Below are 21506 nucleotides of genomic sequence, written 5' to 3'. Positions count from 1 at the left end.
GTGGGTGTCCTCTCTTGTCCTCACTGGGACAATTTTTAGAGACCTGAAAAGGAGAAGATATAACAGGAGGGATGAAGAGTGAGGTGAGATAGATCAGAGGAGAGAGAGAGAGAGAGAGAGAGAGAGAGAGAAAGGAGGCACCACCATCGACTGCAGCAGGAGAATGAGCGAGCGAAGAAAAAGGGGGAGGGCAGAGTGGTGATGAGGGACAGTGGAGAGAGAGACGGGAGGAGAGAGAAGGGGACGGGAGGGGAGGCGGCATCTGCTCACTGCAGAGCCTTTCATTGATAAAGTAGCGCGGGGGTGAGCCAGAAGACCGCAGCTGGACACATCAACAACACCTCATCATCATCATCATGCTCGCATACACACATTTCCTGGCTGCTTGTTTACAGGCGGTATCAGTGCATTCACTCACTGTGCACTCCACATAACTGCACCACTGAGGACATACACACACACACACACATACACACACACAAATCACACAGTGACATGCTCTTATTGAAACGGACAGCAACATCATCGCAGACTCCCCCTCCTCGTGTTCTCGACCACTCTCCTTTGGGGATTTGGGCATAGGTTTTTGGAGACGACAGCGAAGGGACACCTGTAACTGAGGAGTGGGAGTTGGTGCATCTGATCTGGGACCAGTTTTGCGGAGGAGTCCTCGGGTAAAGACATAAGCTGTTAGAGCTGCAGCGGAAACAGCCAGCGCCAGCACAAAAGGTATGTTAGGATGGAGGCGTGTGTGTGCATACAGTGCGTGCTTTTAATATGTAAACACTCAGCATGCGTGTGCCGCTCACACATGCATGGATAAACTTCACACATCAGACAGTTCAGTGAGATTGTAAACAGAGCTGTTTCCTCCTCACAGCAACAGGAGCTGTTCCTCCTCCTCTTCCTCCCCTCTCCATCTGTTTGTGTGCATCTCCCTCTCCTACTTCCGCAATGTCTTTGTCTCCATCCTGACACCTAGTTGTTCCTGTAATCTCACGCTCATCGCAGCGTCCTGCCTCTCTCCCTCTCTCCCTCTCTCCCTCGCATTTTGGTCCATCTGCCTCCTCCACCTCCACCTCCACCTCCTCTCCAGCTCTCCTCCTCGCATCCTCTCTGCCTCAGCGCAGAGGCATCTCCCTCATTCGCCGTCCCGCACTTGTCTCTGCACAAAAAAAAGAAAAAGCCTCTCTCCTCATGCCTTAGATAAACTCTTCCTCACTTCTCTTTGTCACTCCCTGTCAGTCTGTCCGTCATCCTGGGATCTACGGAGGCAAGCGGAGTGCCGGTGTCGGCCATGAAGCTGGTGAACGGGGGCGGAGGAGGAGGAGGTGGTGGAGGTGGCGGGGGAGGCGGAGGAGGTGCAGGAGTGGGAGGAGGGGGAGAGAAGACCGCCTTTTCCTTTAAGAAGTGCTCAGCTTTCCAGTTTGTCAAGAGGAAGGTGAGTTTGGACACACACATGCACACACACACACACACCAACACACACACGCGGCCAGAGTGAGAGGTGTATTGGCTGAGAGAGGAGGTGTCACAGCCGGAGTGTTCCCTCTCTCTCTTTCTGTGTGTGTGTGTGTGTGTGTGTGCGCGTGCCAGAGATGATGTCATTGTGAGAGCTAAGCCGCACTAATCGGGCACAAGATTCGGCTCCCTGTGTTTACTGTGTGTGTCTGTTGCGGTACTTGTGCTCCAAAACAGTGTTGCATCTCAGAACCCACAAGTGTCTGCTGTGTAGAGAACATGACATCATTGAGCCGGCGGGGTCCTATAGTTTAGGATCTACTCAGCAAATCCTGCATTACACAGCAGCGCTGTCACAAGGCTCATTTCCTGTGTAACGTTAATGGTTTGAGTTAAATGGCTTGTTCGGTCGGTGTGTTTGTGTAATGAGTGTGTGTGCTGACTTTTCCAAAAACAAAAGTACAATCCAGTGATTTTGATGGACTACAAAATGGCACTTGGACGACTGTTGCAGCAGTTTTCTAATTAGGCATATAAAAATTTGTTAGTTGTAACTAATGGCTTCAGAAATGGTCGACAAATATTTTGCTGTGTTTTTAACAAGTAGGGCTTGACGCCAAAGAAAATTTGGGTCGACTGATATTTGACCTTCTCGTCAACCAACTGTTAGCCACGTTAGCTGGACAATGCCTAATTCAACAGACTAACCTACAAACAAACAACAACACAACATAAAACAATGCAAAACTCACATCTTTAGAAGTTTGAAGTTGATTCACAGACAGTTGGAATCGATTTTTGATTGAGCATGAACTGTTTCAACTCCAAAATAAGAAACTAAGCTTAATAGACTGTCTCCACTCATCTCTTCTCTCCTCTCAAGCTGTGGGCGGATGTAGTGATTTGTCCTGCTTTGACATGGTGTCCATTAGTTTGAAGCCGGGTAAATGTTCAGTGAATTAGCCCTTGTGTTCAAAGTTATGAAAATTTGAGGGTTTCTTTTTTCTGTCTTCTAAGTCTTACAGTCTGTTAAAGATTACGTTTAATAAAACAGAAATGCATTTGCAAATCAGTCAAAAATAAAACCCTAGGAATAATTAGATGCACTTTTCTCCCGATGAAAATAACACCAGCAACTTTCTGACCAATTGAATTTGGTTGGAAAAGAGCACGAGAAAAGATTAGCTGTTTTTTCTTATTAATTCATGATTCAATATCTTTGGGTTTTATTCACAGGGCAGTTTATGATGTCAACTTGATTTTAGGACAGAAATTCTTTACTTTTTTGTGACATTGTATCAACCAAATGATAAAAAATAAAATCATTAGTGCCAGCTATAAACAGTAAAGTAAAGAATGTGTTTAAATCTATTTGAATATTTATGTATGTGCTGGAAATCCTTGTGCTCAATATTTCATTACAAAAATAAAAAATATTAAAGCTTTTGAGTTAGAGTAGATGGGAAAATAAGAAGTGATGCACAAGTATGCCCATTTGCACTCAGCAAATCATTAAGTAAAGCCATAGTGTTGATTAAAGAGAATGTGAATTACTGTACACTCATTTCTTGAACTTGTGGGCATCAGTATATCCTGTAATCTGTCTAAACCTCCATTAGCGTATTATAACACTCACTCAAAATATGGCAGGTTTTGACAAACAGTTCAACTTCTGCTTCCCCCGAGTTTGAATAATTTGCAGCCGATTTACATGAGATCAAAAGAAAAACATTGAGCAATATGACTGCGGGGCACATCAGGAAGGAAATGACTAACATTACTTGCATCCTGTGAAGGAGAGGAGGGTTGGTGCATTTACTCAATAATAACTGTATCGCTTTGGGAATATGGCACAACACTATGCCTTCCATTACAGAAGTGGTGTAATACAATAAATCAGATGATAAAGTAAGTGTTTGTTGCACAGGTTAGTTCAAGTTATCACATTTTGAGCCTTAGGGATTGGATTTGTTCCAGGATAACAGCAAACTGGCTACAATCAATCATCATTTTTGCAGGTTGCCGGGTAGATTTGGATACTTTTCTAGCCTGGTTGTGTCATCGACGTGTGTTCTTGCTCCTTGTAGGGTTTTCCAAAGTGTTTGTTATTGTGTGTGTTGGTTTCAGATGGCGTACAGTATGGTGTGGATCACTGATGACTCGGCTGGTTAGTTTGGGCAGATTGTGTCGTGTTAACACCCACGCACAAACACACACACACACACGCACTCCCACAGGCACATTCTGTTGCGACAAGTCTCTCATGGGGTTTTTTAGAAAGAAATATTATTAATCAGCAATTAAGAGCCTGAGGATCGATCTATCTATAAGTTCAATCTTTAGGCTTTTTCTTTTGCATGTTTCTGGGTAAAACTGGCTTTCCTTCCTGCACGGCAAAGAAAAACAGAGGCTTTCAGATATGCATCAGCACACAGCCTTAAATCAGTATTAATGCCTGCCGCTGCTGTTTCAGGGTTTATTTGTCTCTCTATTTGTGTCTAAATAAGCCTAATCACATAATGGGGGAGAGTCCAGACAGGCCGCTGTGGAGCATAAATGAGTAAGGGAAATGATGGAAGGAAATAAAAAATCAATGGCTGTGTGTGCTTGTGTTTGTATGTGTGTGTGTGTTTGTGTTTGTGAGTTCAGACTGCACAAGTTGCTCCAAACATGCTACATCATTGGCGCATAAATTCTGAAAATACACTTCTGAGGTACGTCGTGTTACACGATGGGCAAACAAACCCATCCAAAAACATGATGCAATGTGAGGCTCTTCACTGACTTTTTCAAGTGTGCTACCGAAAAAGAAAGAAAAAAAAAAACACCCCTGCAGCTGAGAGCACCTTGTTTTCGTGCCTGAGGTGAGTAAGTGTTGAGCTTTCAGATGGCACCTCTCATCAGTCTCATCGTCAGCGTGACGCGTTAAACAGGAGGTATGACAGCACGCTGTTTGATCCGCTAGGTAATGCCAAAACATCTCTCACTCTGCTTTGAATGCAATGGCAAATAACAAAGGAGAATAAAGTCTAATTGGATGTTACGTCAATCAGATGTACACTCAGTTCATGTTCTATGTGAGGAAACTTGCACAGCCTTTTTTAGGTGTGTGTCATCAGACTTCTGCGCTCACTCTGCAGTGGCTGGTTTGTTTTTGCTCAGACCTGCTGGAGTGTTTTTCCTTTAGACGCGACATGCCTTGACACGCTGTCTGGCTACCCTTCGACTTTCAATCTCACTGTGTGAGTGTGTGTGTGTGTGTGTGGCAGCTGTCTGGACTCTGTGCTGCTCAGTCACACAGGCTAAACTACCCTGTGGCGTGTGTTTGCTAAATGTTCGACCCACGCAGCAGGACAGGATTTCATAAGGCTTCACATGAAAACGTTGCCTTTCTCTCTCCCTGATTTTCCTATGTGTCTTCTTGTCTGTTTTCTGTTTCTCTCCCCTTTCACTACCTCTCCTCCGCACACCAACACATCAGGACCTAAAAAATCATGTGTTGCATTAGAAGCGCTCATTGGTCCCCATAAGAACAATTGGTCCTGACATAATCAGTGTTCATGCCAGGAACAGTCCCCAATTGGTGTCAAAAACATGTATACTTACACACTCCCTGGGTATTATGATTAGTGCTGGTGCTTTCCATGGTAGTCTTAGTCACTGCAGCAGTGTATTGTGAATGTAATGTGCTTGCGTGCACCAACTTGCGCATGTGTCAGTTACGATATATCTCACCATCGAACTCAATGCCTCATGCATTGTCGGTACAGTTTGGTTGCATAATGTGAGCATATTTCATTGACAAGGAAGTAGAAATGTTTTAATTTGTGATGATAAATCATCAATAACAGTCAGAGCTAGCTGAAGTTTACTTGCGTGGAGAGAACTTCCTCCTGCTTTTTTTCTGAGGTTTTGTGGAAATTAAAGGCACGGTGTGTAATTTCCTCTGCCACTAGGTGTCTCTCAATCAGAACCATGAAAATAAAAGGCGTAGTTTGATGATGTTGGGAAGAGTGTTACAAACATTTAGGATAATGTAAGTACACAACTAGTTAATTATATAACCAAGACGTAGTCGTTTTTAGACATTTTGTGCAAATATGTTACGTATGTCATCTTTAAAGCAAGTCAAGCAAGTTGAGATTTCAAGGAAACTTGGACAGGAGACGGACTTCAATCTTCATCATATTTGAGAGAGCCGTCAGCTTTGTGTCATTAACATGTGACAGGTGTGTGTGCATGTACAAGATGTGTTCGCTCTCTGATTCGTGTGTGTTGCAGAGCAGAGAGGCAATCTGGGCCTCTTTGAAGTGTGTGTGTCTGTCGCACTTGATCTGACATGTAATCAGGGATAACATGAGAAACTCCTCTCTCTCTGATCAAAGGAGCAGCTGGCCCGGGCTGACAGTGTGTGTGTGTGTGTGTGTGTGTGTGTTTGTGGAGCACGTGTGTGAGTGCTTAAAAAAACATGTGAATAATAAGAAGAGAAGGTAAAAGTGAGATCAAACCAACTTTTGTCTTCAAACCTTTCTGCTCTGCGCAGGTACGAAGATGGATGAGGAACCCCAAGGTGAGCGTGGAGAAGTCCCAAGGAAAGGGCCTCCTTTACCCATGTCCGAAGTGTCCGCTAGCTGAAGACCTGTGGTACACACACTTCCCATCGCCTTATGGCTGCTGTCATTACGGCGGCCTGCAGGGCGGCCAGTACTACCATCAGGAGCCCTGCTCTCCGTGCCCAGCCCACGGGCAAACTAGCGCCCATGAGAAGAGCAAGGGCTGCAAGGTAAAATCTCAAGAGAGGGCGTGTGTGTCCATGAATACATTTGTGTCACTACTAGTTCATTAAGCCATACTCGACCCTGCAACCTCTGCCCAATCGACTGCCTGCATCCCTTAGTATCATTTATCACCTCCATCCTACACACAGCTGTAGGCAGTGAGTAATACGCTCAGTCGTTCTGTCAGCTATAACAACACTGTGTTCACCAAAGACCTCACTATGAACAAACAATTAGACCCGTGGTTCCAAACATTTTTTTTGGCTTGTGTCCCTGAACCAAAGCAGTGCATAATTAAAAATGCATAAGTATTCAGTAGTCCACTATGCACAAAAAGTATATCTCAGAGGGATGTCTGGAGAAGTAAATATAACCCCCAGGCTTGGACCCACTTAGTCAGATATTCAACAGGTTTAACAAACTGTGCTTTATCTAAACCGGGGATGCAATCCAAAAGATTATGGTGGGCCATGAGCCAAAGTGTCTCTCTGCCTGAACATGCCACATTGCCATGTTCAAGCGATTAACTTTATGAGTATACCACACTACATTATACCTGCAGGGAATGGCCAAAGCTATGAAAATAAAACTACGTTTTTGATAATTTGGAAAATGCTGCCCCACCAAACTTTTACAGTGGATTTCTCAAACTAATAAAACAATAATAACAATTATAAAAAAACACCTGTAGAATAATGCACAAGATCACATATTCTCCTAATACAATCAAACCAATTAAATGTGCAGCACTCAGAGTTATTAAAAGTTATTAAAGTGGTTTTGAATAGGGTTTTTCTTCCCCCTGGCACTTCTCAAGTTCTGCTTGCCCTTCAACTTGGAGCAAGCAGATGTCCAAAATACTGCTGATGTGATATCGTTCTACTGTGTGAAATTCATTTTGTGTAATGAAAAGTAGTGGAAAACCTCAGCGGTATATAAAGTTAGAAAAGGACACTGTGATCTGTTCAGGATGTGTTCTGTGCATCAACGCACACACTCCACAACAACACTCGACTCGTATAACAGACCTCCTTCAGTTTGCCCATTAGTGCTCAAAGCCGCAAATTAGGTACTAACAGGACTCCAGACATTGTTCTGTCGGTCTTTAATCTTCGTTTAAGCTTGACCACGAGTGTTGTTATGTAACACAAACACCAAAGCGACTGAGGACTGGGCCATTTGTTTCAAAGACCACCTTGTTGTCCTTTGCTCACCACACGCTGCCATTTCTGGAATTAAAGGTACGAGGCATGCACTCAGGAACGAGCGTGAACATTGTATGAGCTAATAAACCAAGAAATTACAGAAAAAAAACTAACACCAGTTGAAACAAACAACAGCTTGTTGTCAACAAGAGCCTTGCCCGAACACACCAGTCCAATCACGCTAACGCTGCACCGGGTTGTCCTTGGTTATGCAACTGCAATCATAATAGCTATCCCACTCCCATCAATCATTACACCCATCAATTGGTTCCCCGCTCTTGTGTGTGTGTGTGTGTGTGTGTGTGTGTATGTGTGTGTCTCCAGTCCCATGGGCGACAGGAGAGAGTGAGTCATCACTGTCCCAGTGAGACAAAGCCACACTGTACACAGTGTGTGTGTGTGTTTGCATGGGAGTGTATGCACAGAGACATAACATTAGAAGTGTGTGAGCATATAAAACTGGACCGTGTTGTTATCCATCACTTCATTCTCTTTCCTGCAACCCTTCAAGGTTTCTTTTTTTTTTGTTTCAGTTGCCGTTCTGTTTCACTCTATCTCTCCATCAATTCCACCTCTTGCCCTCACAACCAATAGATCTGTCACTAATGTCTCACTGGAGATAACCGGTGTGTGCGTGTGTAGAATTAATGGGTGTTGTAGCGAGGTGGGAGCCACACAGCCCCATGCAGAAGAGAGGGCTTGGCGGTGAGTCATAGCTACTGCGTGTGTGAAGCCAATGTGGAGTTAAACGGGGCTGACCTACAGTGGCTGCTCGTATCTCTTTTGTGGGTTTGTGATCCAAGACTCAATAAATGATTGACTGCCTTTAAACTGGAAATTTACAGTGTACAGTAGCAGTCAGGTGTGGGCTCTAAATATGGACAGAAACCTTCCTGTATTTTACTTTATGGGGCATTGCGAAATTCTCCATGACCAAAATTTCAGTCAGACGTCATGTTCTGTCAAAGTTCCCTACATGCTGTACCATATCCCAGCACGCTCTGTCCAAACACTCAACAACCACTTGAAATTGCTTTGCCAAACGCTGGCAGAGCGTGACACTTGTTGAACAGATCAGAAACATTTCCCTCACATGCCAGACGCGCTGCTCTGTTTTTTGAAGGGGGCCACATGCAGCCAGGCTCAAATGCAAATGAGCACAGAGTCGCTTTGAAATTTGTCAGCTCATCAAAGTGAAACGAAGTGTCTCGGACTGTGACTGAAGATGTGATGACGCTGAGAGGCTGCTGTCACCTTTCAGAGGAGGAGGAGACGAACGAGACACCAGATGTTGACAGGCGGTGTCAGACTACTATTAAGTGTACAGAAGGAGAAGCTCTGGGGACATTTGTCATGGTCTGATACCACCCTTTTATATACTTTAGACTGTTGAAATCTGTATCTGTAGATACAGTATATAGTTTTTTCTCTCAAGGGTCCAATATTGTTTAAAACTAACTGTTCAGTGTGAGCAGACTATTTTTAAATTGTTAAAGTCACAATATGTAGGATACGGCCAAATTTATATTAACACCAGAGTGTAAAGCAACAACAGTGTTGACGTAACGTTTCAGAGATTTCTATGTACTTGAGCCAGCATGCTAACCAGCTAGCTGTCCCATCTCATAATACCACTTTGTACCTCAAGGAATGAAGTCCGATAGTCCCTGTAGTGTCATTATTTTTGTCTAAGTAAACCTGAGTGCAATCCTCCTCCAAGGCCCAACAGTCCCCTTTAATTCAGTAGAGCCTAATATCCAATAAAACATATTCAAATCGCATCACTTCAAATTGTACTCACTCGTAGATGTGAGCCATCTAAATATGGTAGATTTCTTTCATCAAGATCTATGCAAAAATTTCCAAATTTAAAAGAAAGAAAATCTGTTCAGTAGTTTTTGCGTAATCCGACTGACAGTCCACCCAACAACCAAACGGACACGGGCAAAAATATAACCACCTTGTAGGAGATAACAAAATAAACTGACAAAATGTCAAGAAAGGAAATATTTGTCCACCTACTTTTCTTTACTAAACAGAAAATACAAGGTCTGAATTCAAGTTTCTTTCTTCTACACATCCAAGACAAGCTTAAACTAATTCACCTTGGATCACCTCTGGTTGCTGCCCGGTTTGTTTAGAGTGACCTTAGATAAGTTGCCAGGTCTTACACATTGCACCTTTAATCTGTACTTGGCCACAAAATGCAGTTGCTTGTTTTTTCAGAGGAGCTGCATCCATCACCGCAATCTGAATTAAGAAATAAGTTACAGCCTCTTACAGGCAATAAATAAATACACTAAAGTTTGAATTAATATAAGGACATTTACTCGGGGCTCTCTGACAGATTGCCCACCTCCTCCTCCTCATTAAAAATCCATCACTGCACCTTTTTTTCTGAATCGATAACATCAGTACCATTTAAAATGCAGGTGGCCTTGACCCAGTGCTTTGCATGGACCTCAACCCGAATCTATCAGAGCCACCGCTAAATATAGAACAACTTTATGGCGCTGATCTTATTATACTATAAAATCAGGATAATAAAGTCATGACATTGGGTGTCATAATTTTTTTTTCTTTGGATGATAATTGAAAAATAAGGGAGGAGTAAGGTGTGTGTGTGTGGGGGGGGGGGTGGTTTCTGTAAGCAGGAGGAAAGACGGGAGATATTTGAATAAAAATTGGACAAAGGGTAAACAATGATGGCTGAGGAGAGAAAATAGAGCAGCTGAGGGATTGAAGGAGCCGAAGAGACACAAACAGGGTAAACAGCTGTGTGTGTGTGTGTGTGTGTGTGAGAGAGAGAGAGAGAAGAGCTGAGAGGACAGTTTTATTAGAAGATAGAGGATGAGGTCAGAGCATCTGCCCCACTGCCTGAGCATGACCAGAAATCAAAAGCATATAAATCCTCCTGATGAGGACGTCCTGTACTGTCCTGTCCGAACACTAACAGTTACCACACACACACACACACACACACACTAAATGCTGACTCAAACACAGCCTTTCCACTAATCTCTCACATCGAGCCTGCGCTGTTCTTGATGAAGCCTTAATCAGAGATGAAAAGAACATGAACTTCTGCTGACTGCTCATTGTTCTGCCCCGTTATCACTCACACAGTTTTAACTCTTTCTTGAATCTTACAGGAAATTGAGTCAGGCTTTAGATTACAGCCCATAAATTACAGTGTAAACATATTTTGTACATACAGGGTACCAGTTAATTAGCGACTGGAAACTAAAACATTGTAAAAGTGATAGCTGAATTTTATTTTTAATGCCGTCAGAGTTTCTCCTTCATTGTCAGCGTTTTGTCCTGATGGTAGTGTCTTATTTCCAAAAAGTGACATGCATCACCTTAGCATTCACTTAAAATTATCTAACACAGAAATACCTCCAGTCATGTCACTCTGGCTAAATTGCATTGTGGGTAATGTAGGCGCCAGGTTTTGTAAAGGAGTCCACTGGCTAAGAATTATACTCCTATGGCACTGTGACTCATTATGGACACTTTCAAACAAATGATCAGAATCGATACAGCAGTTCAAAATCTGGTGCCTACATTACCCACAATGCAATTCAGCCAACTGAGTGACATCACCGGAGGGAACTTCGACAAAAAAAAGTTCAAATCAGTGAATTCTGTAACTATGTTTATTGTTTGCTTAATTAAGCTCTGATTTTTTGAATACATTTCCCATAAATGTAGGGGGTTGTGAACAGGAAGTGTAACGTTGCCATGGTGTCACTTAGTTAGCTAGCTGTGGGCTACAATTTTAATCCCAGTTTTGAGCCTATATTTATTTACATGTGTGCAGATCATCTTTAAAAAGTATGCCGAAGTATCTGTTAGGTGTTCCTGTCTTCAGTGTACCCGTTGGTGTGTGGACAACTATCACCATATTAGTTTGATACTGATGAAATCTTAAAAATGTGATAATTCTCAGTGGGGTTTTGTAAATTTAAGGAGCGTCTTTTTAAAAAAATGTTTTTTGAATGGATTTATTTTTTATGGCTTTGTATTTGCAATGCAAACAAAGATAATGATAGTGTGAGTCAGTTGTTAGGTCACAGTGTAATTTGCATGCTGTAATCTAATGCATTACTGGAACTTCTTATCAAGTCAGATACAAGATAACAACAACTGGAAAATCTATAAACGTGCTCTATTATATTCTATTTTTTTTTAGAATATCTCAGATCATAGCCATTACATAAGTTGCTTACTAGTGATTAATCCCAGTGTCAGAATGGCCTGCTCCTATGTGGATCAGCTGATAGTGTTGTTAATCAGTCAGTGTATTCAGCATGGTTTAAACTCTAACCAGCCCCAGAATGGCTTGACCCGGTCTGGTCCCGCTTGAGTTTATCGTCCAAAACTCATTCATGCAGCAGAAAAAAGAGAGAGAGAGGGCAGGAAGGAAGGAAGACAGGAAGTGAAGCAGAGAGGACTGGAGGGTGAAGAAAATTCAAGGAGATGAGAGAAACCAAGCGTGTCCAAGAAGAACAGTGATTTTTATCTACTCCCATGCAGCCTGTGTGACGTCGTCGACTATTGATTAGATCTCAGCTGAAAGTGGCGGCACAAAGTAGAGAGTGAAAAACTGCTTGTGAATTTCACAAAATTTGCTTGGATGATGAAAAAAGGTGTTACCTCATTTGTCACTATACTGAATATTTTCTTACAGTCAGCTATAAACACATGGTACCTTCATACAGCTCCCACGATCAGTCGGTCAAACACATGTCGCTTGTGTGTAAGGTGCGTGTTTGACCGTAACGAAACAGAGTGAGACGACCTTTGAAATCCACCTCTCTTGTTCACCCTCGGCAGCAACAAGGCCCTGCGAGGCTGAGCTCCATTCCATGAATGCTAATGCAATCGCGTCTGAGTCACTGAATAAGGCAATGATGACGGGCTGATTTCATTCAGTCAAGTGAGACTGTGAGTTGATGACAAGCGCAAACAAAATTCAGGTGTTTCATCAAACAAGTCTGGGGGGATTATTGAAGAAGAGCTCACACCTTTGGCCTGCGCTTCTTGGAAAAAAAAGTTCCCACTTTTATGGACTCCTGACTTTGGATCCTTACATAATCTTATCCACTTCACTTCTTAATGGAGCTAATGGTTAAAGACTTGTGTGTCATAGTCAAAGGTCGCATATCTTAGCTGGTGACCTTTTCACTGGCGCTGACGTCTTCGAGGGGAGGACATGAACTCTGGACTCCAGCAATCCTCCCAGGCAGCTGTTTAAATTTAAACTGTGACTCCTGGATGGAACATTTTGATGTATCAGTGATTCGTCCAGATTCAAGAGTCGACACATTTTACACAAGTAAATAAATAAAAGTATTTAGGTCAGTGTTAGAAACATATACACACATTCTTTGCTCAAGTGGAAGTGCAGATACTGTGGCGTGAAAGTACTGATTAACTCAAGTAAGAAAGTACAGGCTCTGAAATGTAATCAAAGTATAAAAGTAAAACTTCTTGGAGCCAACAACTTCACACAGTTCACTTAAATGTGTCACTACACGCCATTCACCCCATTTGAGACGTCAGTTTCCATCTTATTGCGACTTTTACGTTGTTTCTGCTTGTGTCTATTCGATTCTGTTTGTCAGTTGTGAGGTGGCCCCTTTAATGTATCAAAACTAAGTTTACAAGTCTGTTTTTGAAAAGTTACGACAGATATTTGTGTTCAAATGTGGGGAGTAAAAGTAAAAAGCTGTCAGAAAATACCTGAAAATCTACTTCAGTCCAGAAACAAAGTATTGGTACTTCGTCATTTCCCACCTCTGCGGGTGACAAACCAGCTCCAGACTCTCTGACACTGTCTCAGTTGAATTAGATATGATTTATTGCGGGGTCATTGCATTGCGTAACCCGGTTGCACCTAATGAACTGTTGAACTCTGTCACCCGTGTCTCTCCTGACCAACATTCACTTGCCAAACAGGTTACAAAGCCTTTCAAAAACACGCTTGAAATTCCAGCTTTAGTTGCGTTTTCCATGCATTGCATTACAGTTAAAGCATTTTTATCGGGAATAACAAGGAATTAAAGAAGAGCAGCCCACAAGGTCCAATTATATTAAATACAAAGAGAGCAGTGGGAGCCAAAAATCCCTTCGCAACTTGTTGGCTTGTCATGCATACTGTACCAAAACCAGGGGAGAAATGCCTCTCGTGCCAAACGTCTGTTCTGAATACTTCGGCTAATTGCCTCAAAACTTTCTCTTCCGCTCGTTAAAGGCCTCAGCGCATATTCATTCGCTCCGTATGAACACCACAAGTCAGAAACCCCCGAGTCTTTCAGATTCCACGCTTAGTGATGCAACTGGTGAGCTGCCAGCTTAGCGTTGGTATAAAGCCAATTTGTATCAGTTTGGCAAACTTCCAGCTCCTGCTTATCCTCCTGACTGATTAAGAGTCAGCTGGCTGCTTGTTGAAAACCCTTGACTTTCACTTCACTCTTACATCTATGTTCCGCTGCTGCGATCACACCCTGAATGTCCTGAACCACCTTGATACATCCCATCATCCCACTGTCCTCTCACGTGTTCCCTCCTCCTCTGGTTTAAACATATTTGAGCAGCATTTAACACGGGGAACTCTCCCAGGGTCTGGAAAGCAGCAGCTTTTAGCTACCAGTGTTTAGCATACACTTAGCATTGGAAAACTGCTAATCCCCTGTTATTCTTTTGTTCCAAAGCCAAAGTCCTCTGGCAGCAGAAGAATGCGGTTGGAGTAATAAACTCGGAACTGCTTCCCTTGCATGATCTCTCCGCTTTGCTCACAGTAGATGTATATATGCATCCTAAAATGGCACACTGTATCCGCTCCCATTTCTGCTGCAGCATTATGGAGGCTTTCTCTGCCAGAGCACAAAGGAGAAGATAAATACGCCCAGAGAAGGCACTTTCATACCTTGGCTGCGGTTGCCTAGATTTGTCGTGATGCAGCAGGATGTGTGAATTAGCTTTGTAGTGTTTTCACCCAACCAAGGCTTTAACAAGCCAGACGGGAGCTGAAGGAGGAAAAGTAAGACAGGCTGTTTCTCATCTGACTAAACTGTGTCTGGGTTTGATCCAGATAACAAAGGTATTTGACACACATAGGGAGAGAGATACACATCCGCGTGACAGCAATGTCATGTGGCGAAGTATTACAAAAGCGGTTGAGGGGAAGTGACACAGCTTCATTTTTGATCATACTTGTCGGTTTCACTGCAAGAGTGGCTGGGGAAACTTGTGTTTTTGTCTTCCCAGTTAAAATGCAACCACAATGTCAGATGTATTCAGTGCGTAATAAGTGATATAAAGGCTCACAAGACTTAAAAGGATGGGAAAAAGAATTGGGTATCACTTTCGGATTGACTCCCTATGTGTCAGAGAGATCCACCAGCATCTGCACCCTCGTCATGCTCCCCCTATCCTCCCTCCCTCCTCCACCACTGACCTTGGCCTGCTAGAAAAAAGGGAGCTCCCTCCCTTCCGAGTGGCATTGTGAGGGAATTTGGGAATAATTGTTGTTCTAATCTACCCTGAGAACCCGGCTAATCCCTTCTTCCATCTTGATGTTCCAGAGCCAAAACTGCTGCGCCACAGAGACTCAGCAGCACCTCGACTATGCAGAGTAACTTTTTTTCCCCCCCTTCCATTCACTACTCAGCGCTGTTGAAACAGCTTTGAGCTCTTGGGGTTTTTGGGTTTACGGCTCACACTTGACAGCTAAGCTTAGAGTTGACCTGAGCTGCTTCCACACGGACAATACGCTTAGTCATGGCATTACTAGGCCACAATGAGCTGTTGTAGATGTGCTTTAATGCTACATACTGCATTTTATTGCACTGTAAAGGGTTTAGCACACAATTAGTACAATAGTTTGCGAGTCTCATCCCCAACTCGTCGACTGCTGCTGCTTTGGGATGATGGCCAACCTGACTGAAAATCCCAAAGCATTAATACTTGACGAGTTGGGAAATCCAAAGTGTCAGTATTACAATCTAACAGGAGTTTTGACCAATTTATATTTTAATCTATAAAAAGTTTGAAATCTAGCCTCCAGCTATCTGCAAGATTAGCTCTCTGCCAACTAGGTTTATGCAATTTTCCAAATGTTATGGGACTGAATGGATTAAAATTCTGATTGTAAAATGGCTCATTTTGTGACCCTTAAAATAATGTGTCCGCAATTTTACAGCTACTTGTTTCAAAATGTTAGCTTGTAGGAAAAAGTATTTGCAGTTGATGTTGTTATTACGCTGTTTGGCCACTATTTCAATTGTCTTCAAAGCCGGTTGCTACTCATGACTGCTGAGATATATCTGCTACAAGCATGTTAGCATTGTCATTATATGCATATTAGCTTGCATTAGCCTTTAGCAAGAATATAGCCTCAGAGAGCTGCTAGCATGCCTGTAGTTGTTAATGTGAATGGTCAAATTAATATATTTTATAATTCAAGAGAAACTTGGCATCCAGTAACTCTCCTCACATCAGGTAGTCAAATCATTTTTAACCTCAAACATCTAAAATAAGATGAGCTGTGCCTGTGAGAATGTCCCGCAGTGTTTTTCAAAGTCACACAATGTTTTCACCTTTGGGAAATGTAGAAATGTATCGCAGTGGTTAAAACTGGCCCAGTGCCACATAGATATATTCCTCTTTTTCTGTTTATAGAAATGAGAAAAAGAGAGATGCATATATGGGAGAAGATGCTAAGAAAGTCCAGGGGAGAGGGCAGCTATTTAATTTCCGAGAGAAGTGACAAGGGTTGAGACACAGTAGTGGATGACCATGAATATTAATGTTTATCCGGGAAGTCAGGGTTCAGAGACTTGAGCGCTCCTCAGGATTTGAAGATGAAACAAGTCACAGTAATGATCCCAGAGGAGGAAAATTGCTGCAACCCTGAAAGCAGCTTAGGGTCAATATCCCAATCTTAAAATCCCCAGACATACCCCTTTGTCTGCTTCCTTGTTCAATAATAACACAACAGTTTCTTTCCGTCCTGCTGTCGTGTTTTCTCCGATACTGTTCTTCATGTTGACACTCTCTCCCTCTGTGGCTCTGAGCAGTATTTCTGAGGTTTAATCTCCTATGAGACACACACTGTAGTTGGCGTTTGAATTCCATTTGGACCGCCTGAATCATAATGCTTTGTCTCTCTACCGACTGGATCCGACTAAACCCCCCCCCCCCCCCCCCCCGAAAAAAAACCCTCATTCATTTTAAGACCCTGTGTTTGCGATCTAGGAACAGAGGCGAGTGGGAAAAGAATGGGAGAAGAAAGAGCAGTGACCTTGGTGTTAATGAACAAGCCTTATCTCTGGCAGAGAATGGGTCGGCTTGTGTAAGCCTATCTCACACTCTCATTCTCTCTGTTTATCTTTTGGTCTTTCAAACATAGTCCCCTTTTGTCTCCAGATCTCCGCTTTAGCCTCCGTTCCCTTCTTCTACTTTACGGTTCCTCCCCTCGATGCGCTGAGACATATGTGGGCATCACACAGCTGGCGTGATGGTGGAGGACAAGACAAGGCCAACGTGGGGATACCAGGACATAGTGCTGCAGGCTGGCTAATAACACCACTGTAAACACTCTGTTTATCTGCTGTGTGTTGTACAAACGCCTCAGGTGGAGTTGTTGCTTCTACCGCATGGACAGAATAACAGAAACACTGTACAATGCATCATAAGAGCTGTAAATACCATGGCACGCCTCAATCTCCACAACCATCTATCAAAACCACCTTCCCAAGTTGTCGTTCTATGTGAATTGCAAGAAATTCCCAACTGTCCCTCTGCCTGTCAACACCACAGCTGCAAATCCGCCCAGCAAAGCTCCGGCTGAACTTATAAGCCATTAAATGCACCAAAATTAATCGGTATAGATAAATACATATTTTTGTATTTATTTCTGTATGTGCACTCTGATAATGACCACCAATAGGTAAAAAGTTGACCCCAACACACAACCCCCTTATTTGCTTAAGGAAGCAAATACAGAAATAAGAAAGCACATTTAAAAATCAATCCATTACATTTAATGGGAAATAACGCAGAGATATACATTTCTGTCAAGTTGTTTAAGTCAATTAATGGCTACATCTATTTTAAGTATAATTTTTGGTGCATTTAATGGCGTGTTAATGTATCTATTGAGCCATTTATATATTTATTTATTCATTTCTGATTTTGGCAGCTTCGGTCTTCCATAGAGTTCTTATTTACACTGATGAACAATTATGGTTTTTGAAAATAAACCACTTTTCAACATATTTCATTCCGTCTCTTTAAATACCTCAGTCAACAGGTCTGTTTCTGCTTGATGCCCAATGATTGTCACTGCACAGCACATGCTAGCCACTTAACAACCGTCATGACAGTATTACCACCCATAACTGGCATTAGCTAGCGCCTGTAAACGGTAAATCATCAGACAGGCAATCAGGCTTAAAACTCCCTGAACTCAGCATAACGGCTGTAAAACTCAACCCATAAAAATGGACAGGTTAATACAATAATTTGTGAAGGGGCCACTCCACTGATTTGTGGATGACAAAAGGATAATCAAAGTCAGCTGAGGCCTGTCCGGACTTCTTATCCCTATCAGAGCTTAAGCTTGGACAAACATTATCCTACAACTCAAATACAACCTGCTTTTGAGTTGTGTTTTTTCATTAGACCCGTTATCATAGAGATAAATCAACGCCCATGACTGGCTCGACAAAAGCTGAATATTATCAGCTTTGTCAAATCAGCACTTACTGCGAGGCTACTGTGTTTCTATTATTTTGTCCAGCCCTGCAGAAACCTTCCTGCTGTATTATGCATTGTGTTTATCGTTAGATGTTTGCAGTGAACTGTGCGAGAGTTGTGCGAGTTCTGTCTTGTTTTCCCACGAACAAGAAGTTCATGATTAGTGTTTTCATGTTATCTCACTGTAACGTGTTTATGAATACGTTTACTGTATGATAGTAAAGGGCAAATCTTTAGATAAAGGCTTTTTACATAACTTTGTTCGCGACTGAACCAGGGTTGTTTTTCAGAGATAACGTATAAAACCCAGGCGAAGGGCGGCTAAAGAGGTGAGCGTGGAGGAGGAAGAGGAAAGGGGTCTGATTAAGTCTGGATATTGTGTGTGTGTGTGTGATGTTTTTATTTCTTGATTTATGACACCGTGTAGCTGATGTGTACATCCTGGCCATAGCATGAGACTTTCCCCTGGACTATATTACATCCTGAGTTTATGAGGTGAAAGGACAGATCTTATTGGACAGGCCTTACGTAACTTAAGTAATACCAGGCCCGCTGTTGTCTTAAGGGGTCGTGGCACAGAAACCAGGTCAAGGGGCAAGGGAAAGGGGTTAAGAGGAAGAAGGGGTCTGGAAATACCATGCATATGTGTGTTTGTGTTACACTTCTTGTGCACATATTTTCTAACCCACTGAAGGAATGTCACTGGAACGAGGTTCAGTAAGAGGCCAGACAATAACGGCTTATTTGTAAAAATATGACCCACTCACAGATACCCCCATTCTGTCCTCAGCTTCCTCTTTAGTTATAATTTGTAACTAACAATAAATATGACATATGCTTATATCGTGCTTTTTACTTTCATTACCATCTTGATCACTGGTTCTGACTGTAAACGTATTGGTTTTACTTCTTGAATAAGGTTACAAAAATAGATTATGTCCACCCATGTCACTGGCTTGCGATGTTCCACATGTGGACATTTGAATCTGCATGTGAAAAAAGCCAACCACATATGAAAATGTAGAAACACAAAATTGAACTAACAGTCCTCTATAGCTTGCTAATAACATGTTATATGTTGTGTGTTTAATTTGGCTGACTGCTGCTAACTGACTGTTAGCTGTAGCCTCACAGAGTAACTCTTCAAAAGGAGATTTTCTCAACTTCTCAACAGCTAAATGATACCATAACAATAGGTGATAATTTAATTTTCACAGTAGACACAGGTAGTGGTAGTCCTCTCTCTCTCTCTCTCTCACACACACACACGCACACACACACACTGTGTTATGACAGAATGGTATCACATTGTGTTTGACACCCTCAGTAATTGTTTGGATCCGTCCTGTCCTTCCAGTACCGAGCTATAATTATTGTCAAGGGAGCAGCCGTTCACACATGGGGAAAGTTTTTTTGCCGAGTTGCAAGTGTGGACTCTTATATACACACACACACACATACACACACACACACACACACACACACACACAGAATCACTCAGGCTCATTTCCTCCTGCCAAGCTGTGGCAGTGTAGAGGCCAGCAGAGCAGCAGCCACTGATAGAGGCCTTGATAAGACTCATTTGAAAAGGGCTGCAGTCACTGAACCTGTCCGCTCCGTGTGCCAAGGACACCATTTACCTTACATAACAGCCATTCTGGGTCACTGACACATCCATCCATGCAATTTGGCTTTCTCAAGAACTATGTGCACCTTGACCTCGGCTTCCTTTGTCACATGTATCTCATATTTCTCTTGTACACCTTCTCCCTTCGTATATGTGCGTGTGTGTGTGTGTGTTCTTGAAGGGTATCCGTGTTTTTATGCCCGTGATATGTATTCAGCCGGCGTCTCCAGCAGCATACTAAATGATGATCGAGTAGAGGTGCGTGTGTGTGTGTGTGTGTGTGTGTGTGTATGTGTGTGTGTGGCAAAACGTCCTCAGGAGAGTGTGTGTCACTGAGCAGCTGTCACATAAGAGGAGATTAGTGCCAAAGCGGAGACGAAGTCACTCAGTGCCTCCTGTGAAGTGCAAATGTGACCCTCAAATATTTTACTTATGACATGAAGATGTTGACTCTAGCTGTGGTGGGTTATTCATACATCTCAATTGCTTTGACATTTTTTTTTCTCATATGTGACTTTTCCATTCATGACAAACAATACAGACATCAGTGGCACTAAACTCCAGGTAGATCAGATAGTATCTGAAGATATCTGTGGTTCCTGTTTATTAGCCATTGAAGGAATAACTTGATATGGTTCACATTAGGAAACAAACCAGGCACGGTGGGGGCGGGGTTAAGGTTTGGACTTGTTGTAGCTTTCTTGTTAAAATCTCCAAAAACATCAACCTTTCATTAGCTAATAAAACACAGACCTGTTATCAGCCATGTTGTGACACAGGAGAAAGTTCATCTGAAAAATTCAACATCACCAAATTTGGAGATACATTTTTTTTTTCAAGTGAACTACATGCCACCACTCTCTGCTGTAGCTTGGTGGTTGCTCAACACCATTTTGCAAAGTGACTCACTTTTTTTCCATGTTCTTTGTGTCAAGAAATGATTTTGTGTTCTTATTTCACCATTTACCCTGTGAAGGCATGCCCAGGTCTGTACTCATCAATGAATATAATAGGTGTCAATTAGTCATTAGTATGCAAATTCATTGCACCTTCCAATGAAAGGATGAATGAGACCTGGGATACATAGTGTATTTATGACATTGGTGTTGCACTCAGAAACATCTGTGGGATGCCAAATCACACACAATGACAATTTCTACATCATGTTGCTTTAACTTACAAATAAGATTGAATTAATTTTGATGACCATAACCCTAATTATCTATCTTAACTATCTACCTCATACAATCCTCACATCACATTGCCTAAAATTGCATGTTGACCATCTAAACTGGTATCAGTCTCGTATGGTTGTGGACATCAACGACAGTGAGGCTTTTTTATTCCATGTCAGGTATCTGGTTTTAACCTTTACTGGCCGAATAATAAAGCAAAACGCTATCGCTATCCTCTCTCACAGGTCAGGAAGTGGAAGATGCTGGCTCGCCATCACGGCGAAGGCACGGGCAAGCAGAAGGAAGCGGACTCGGACATCCACCTGGGCGGTTGTCAGTCCTGGGGGATCCACGCCTCGCCCCTGATGGCCAGCCCCGTCATGCTGGAGTGCTCCATCTGCAGTGGGCCCTACATCAGCTACACCCTGGAGGACACCTGGCAGCCGCGTCAGCGCACACAGGCAAGTTCATCCTGCCTACAGCTAAATAGATT

At 42.7% G+C, this 21506-nt stretch overlaps 1 protein-coding gene across 1 annotated transcript in view; it reads left to right on the top strand.

Annotated features, from left to right (window-relative positions):
* The first annotated feature begins 202 nt into the window (after window positions 1-202).
* sgk1 (serum/glucocorticoid regulated kinase 1) overlaps window positions 203-21506 on the top strand; it is a 38726-nt gene continuing 17422 nt past the window's right edge. Inside the window, exons 1-4 of the mRNA XM_030404860.1 lie at window positions 203-729; window positions 1246-1441; window positions 6005-6244; window positions 21259-21474. Coding sequence (XP_030260720.1) covers window positions 1298-1441; window positions 6005-6244; window positions 21259-21474 — 600 coding nt within the window. The 5' untranslated portion in view covers window positions 203-729; window positions 1246-1297. The remainder of the gene's footprint in view (window positions 730-1245; window positions 1442-6004; window positions 6245-21258; window positions 21475-21506) is intronic.

Source organism: Sparus aurata, chromosome 22 (genome assembly GCF_900880675.1).
Source record: "Sparus aurata chromosome 22, fSpaAur1.1, whole genome shotgun sequence".
Taxonomy (NCBI): Eukaryota; Metazoa; Chordata; class Actinopteri; order Spariformes; family Sparidae; genus Sparus; species Sparus aurata.
The sequence above is the reverse complement of the archived record's forward strand: the minus strand, read 5'-3'. Positions and strand labels throughout refer to the sequence as shown.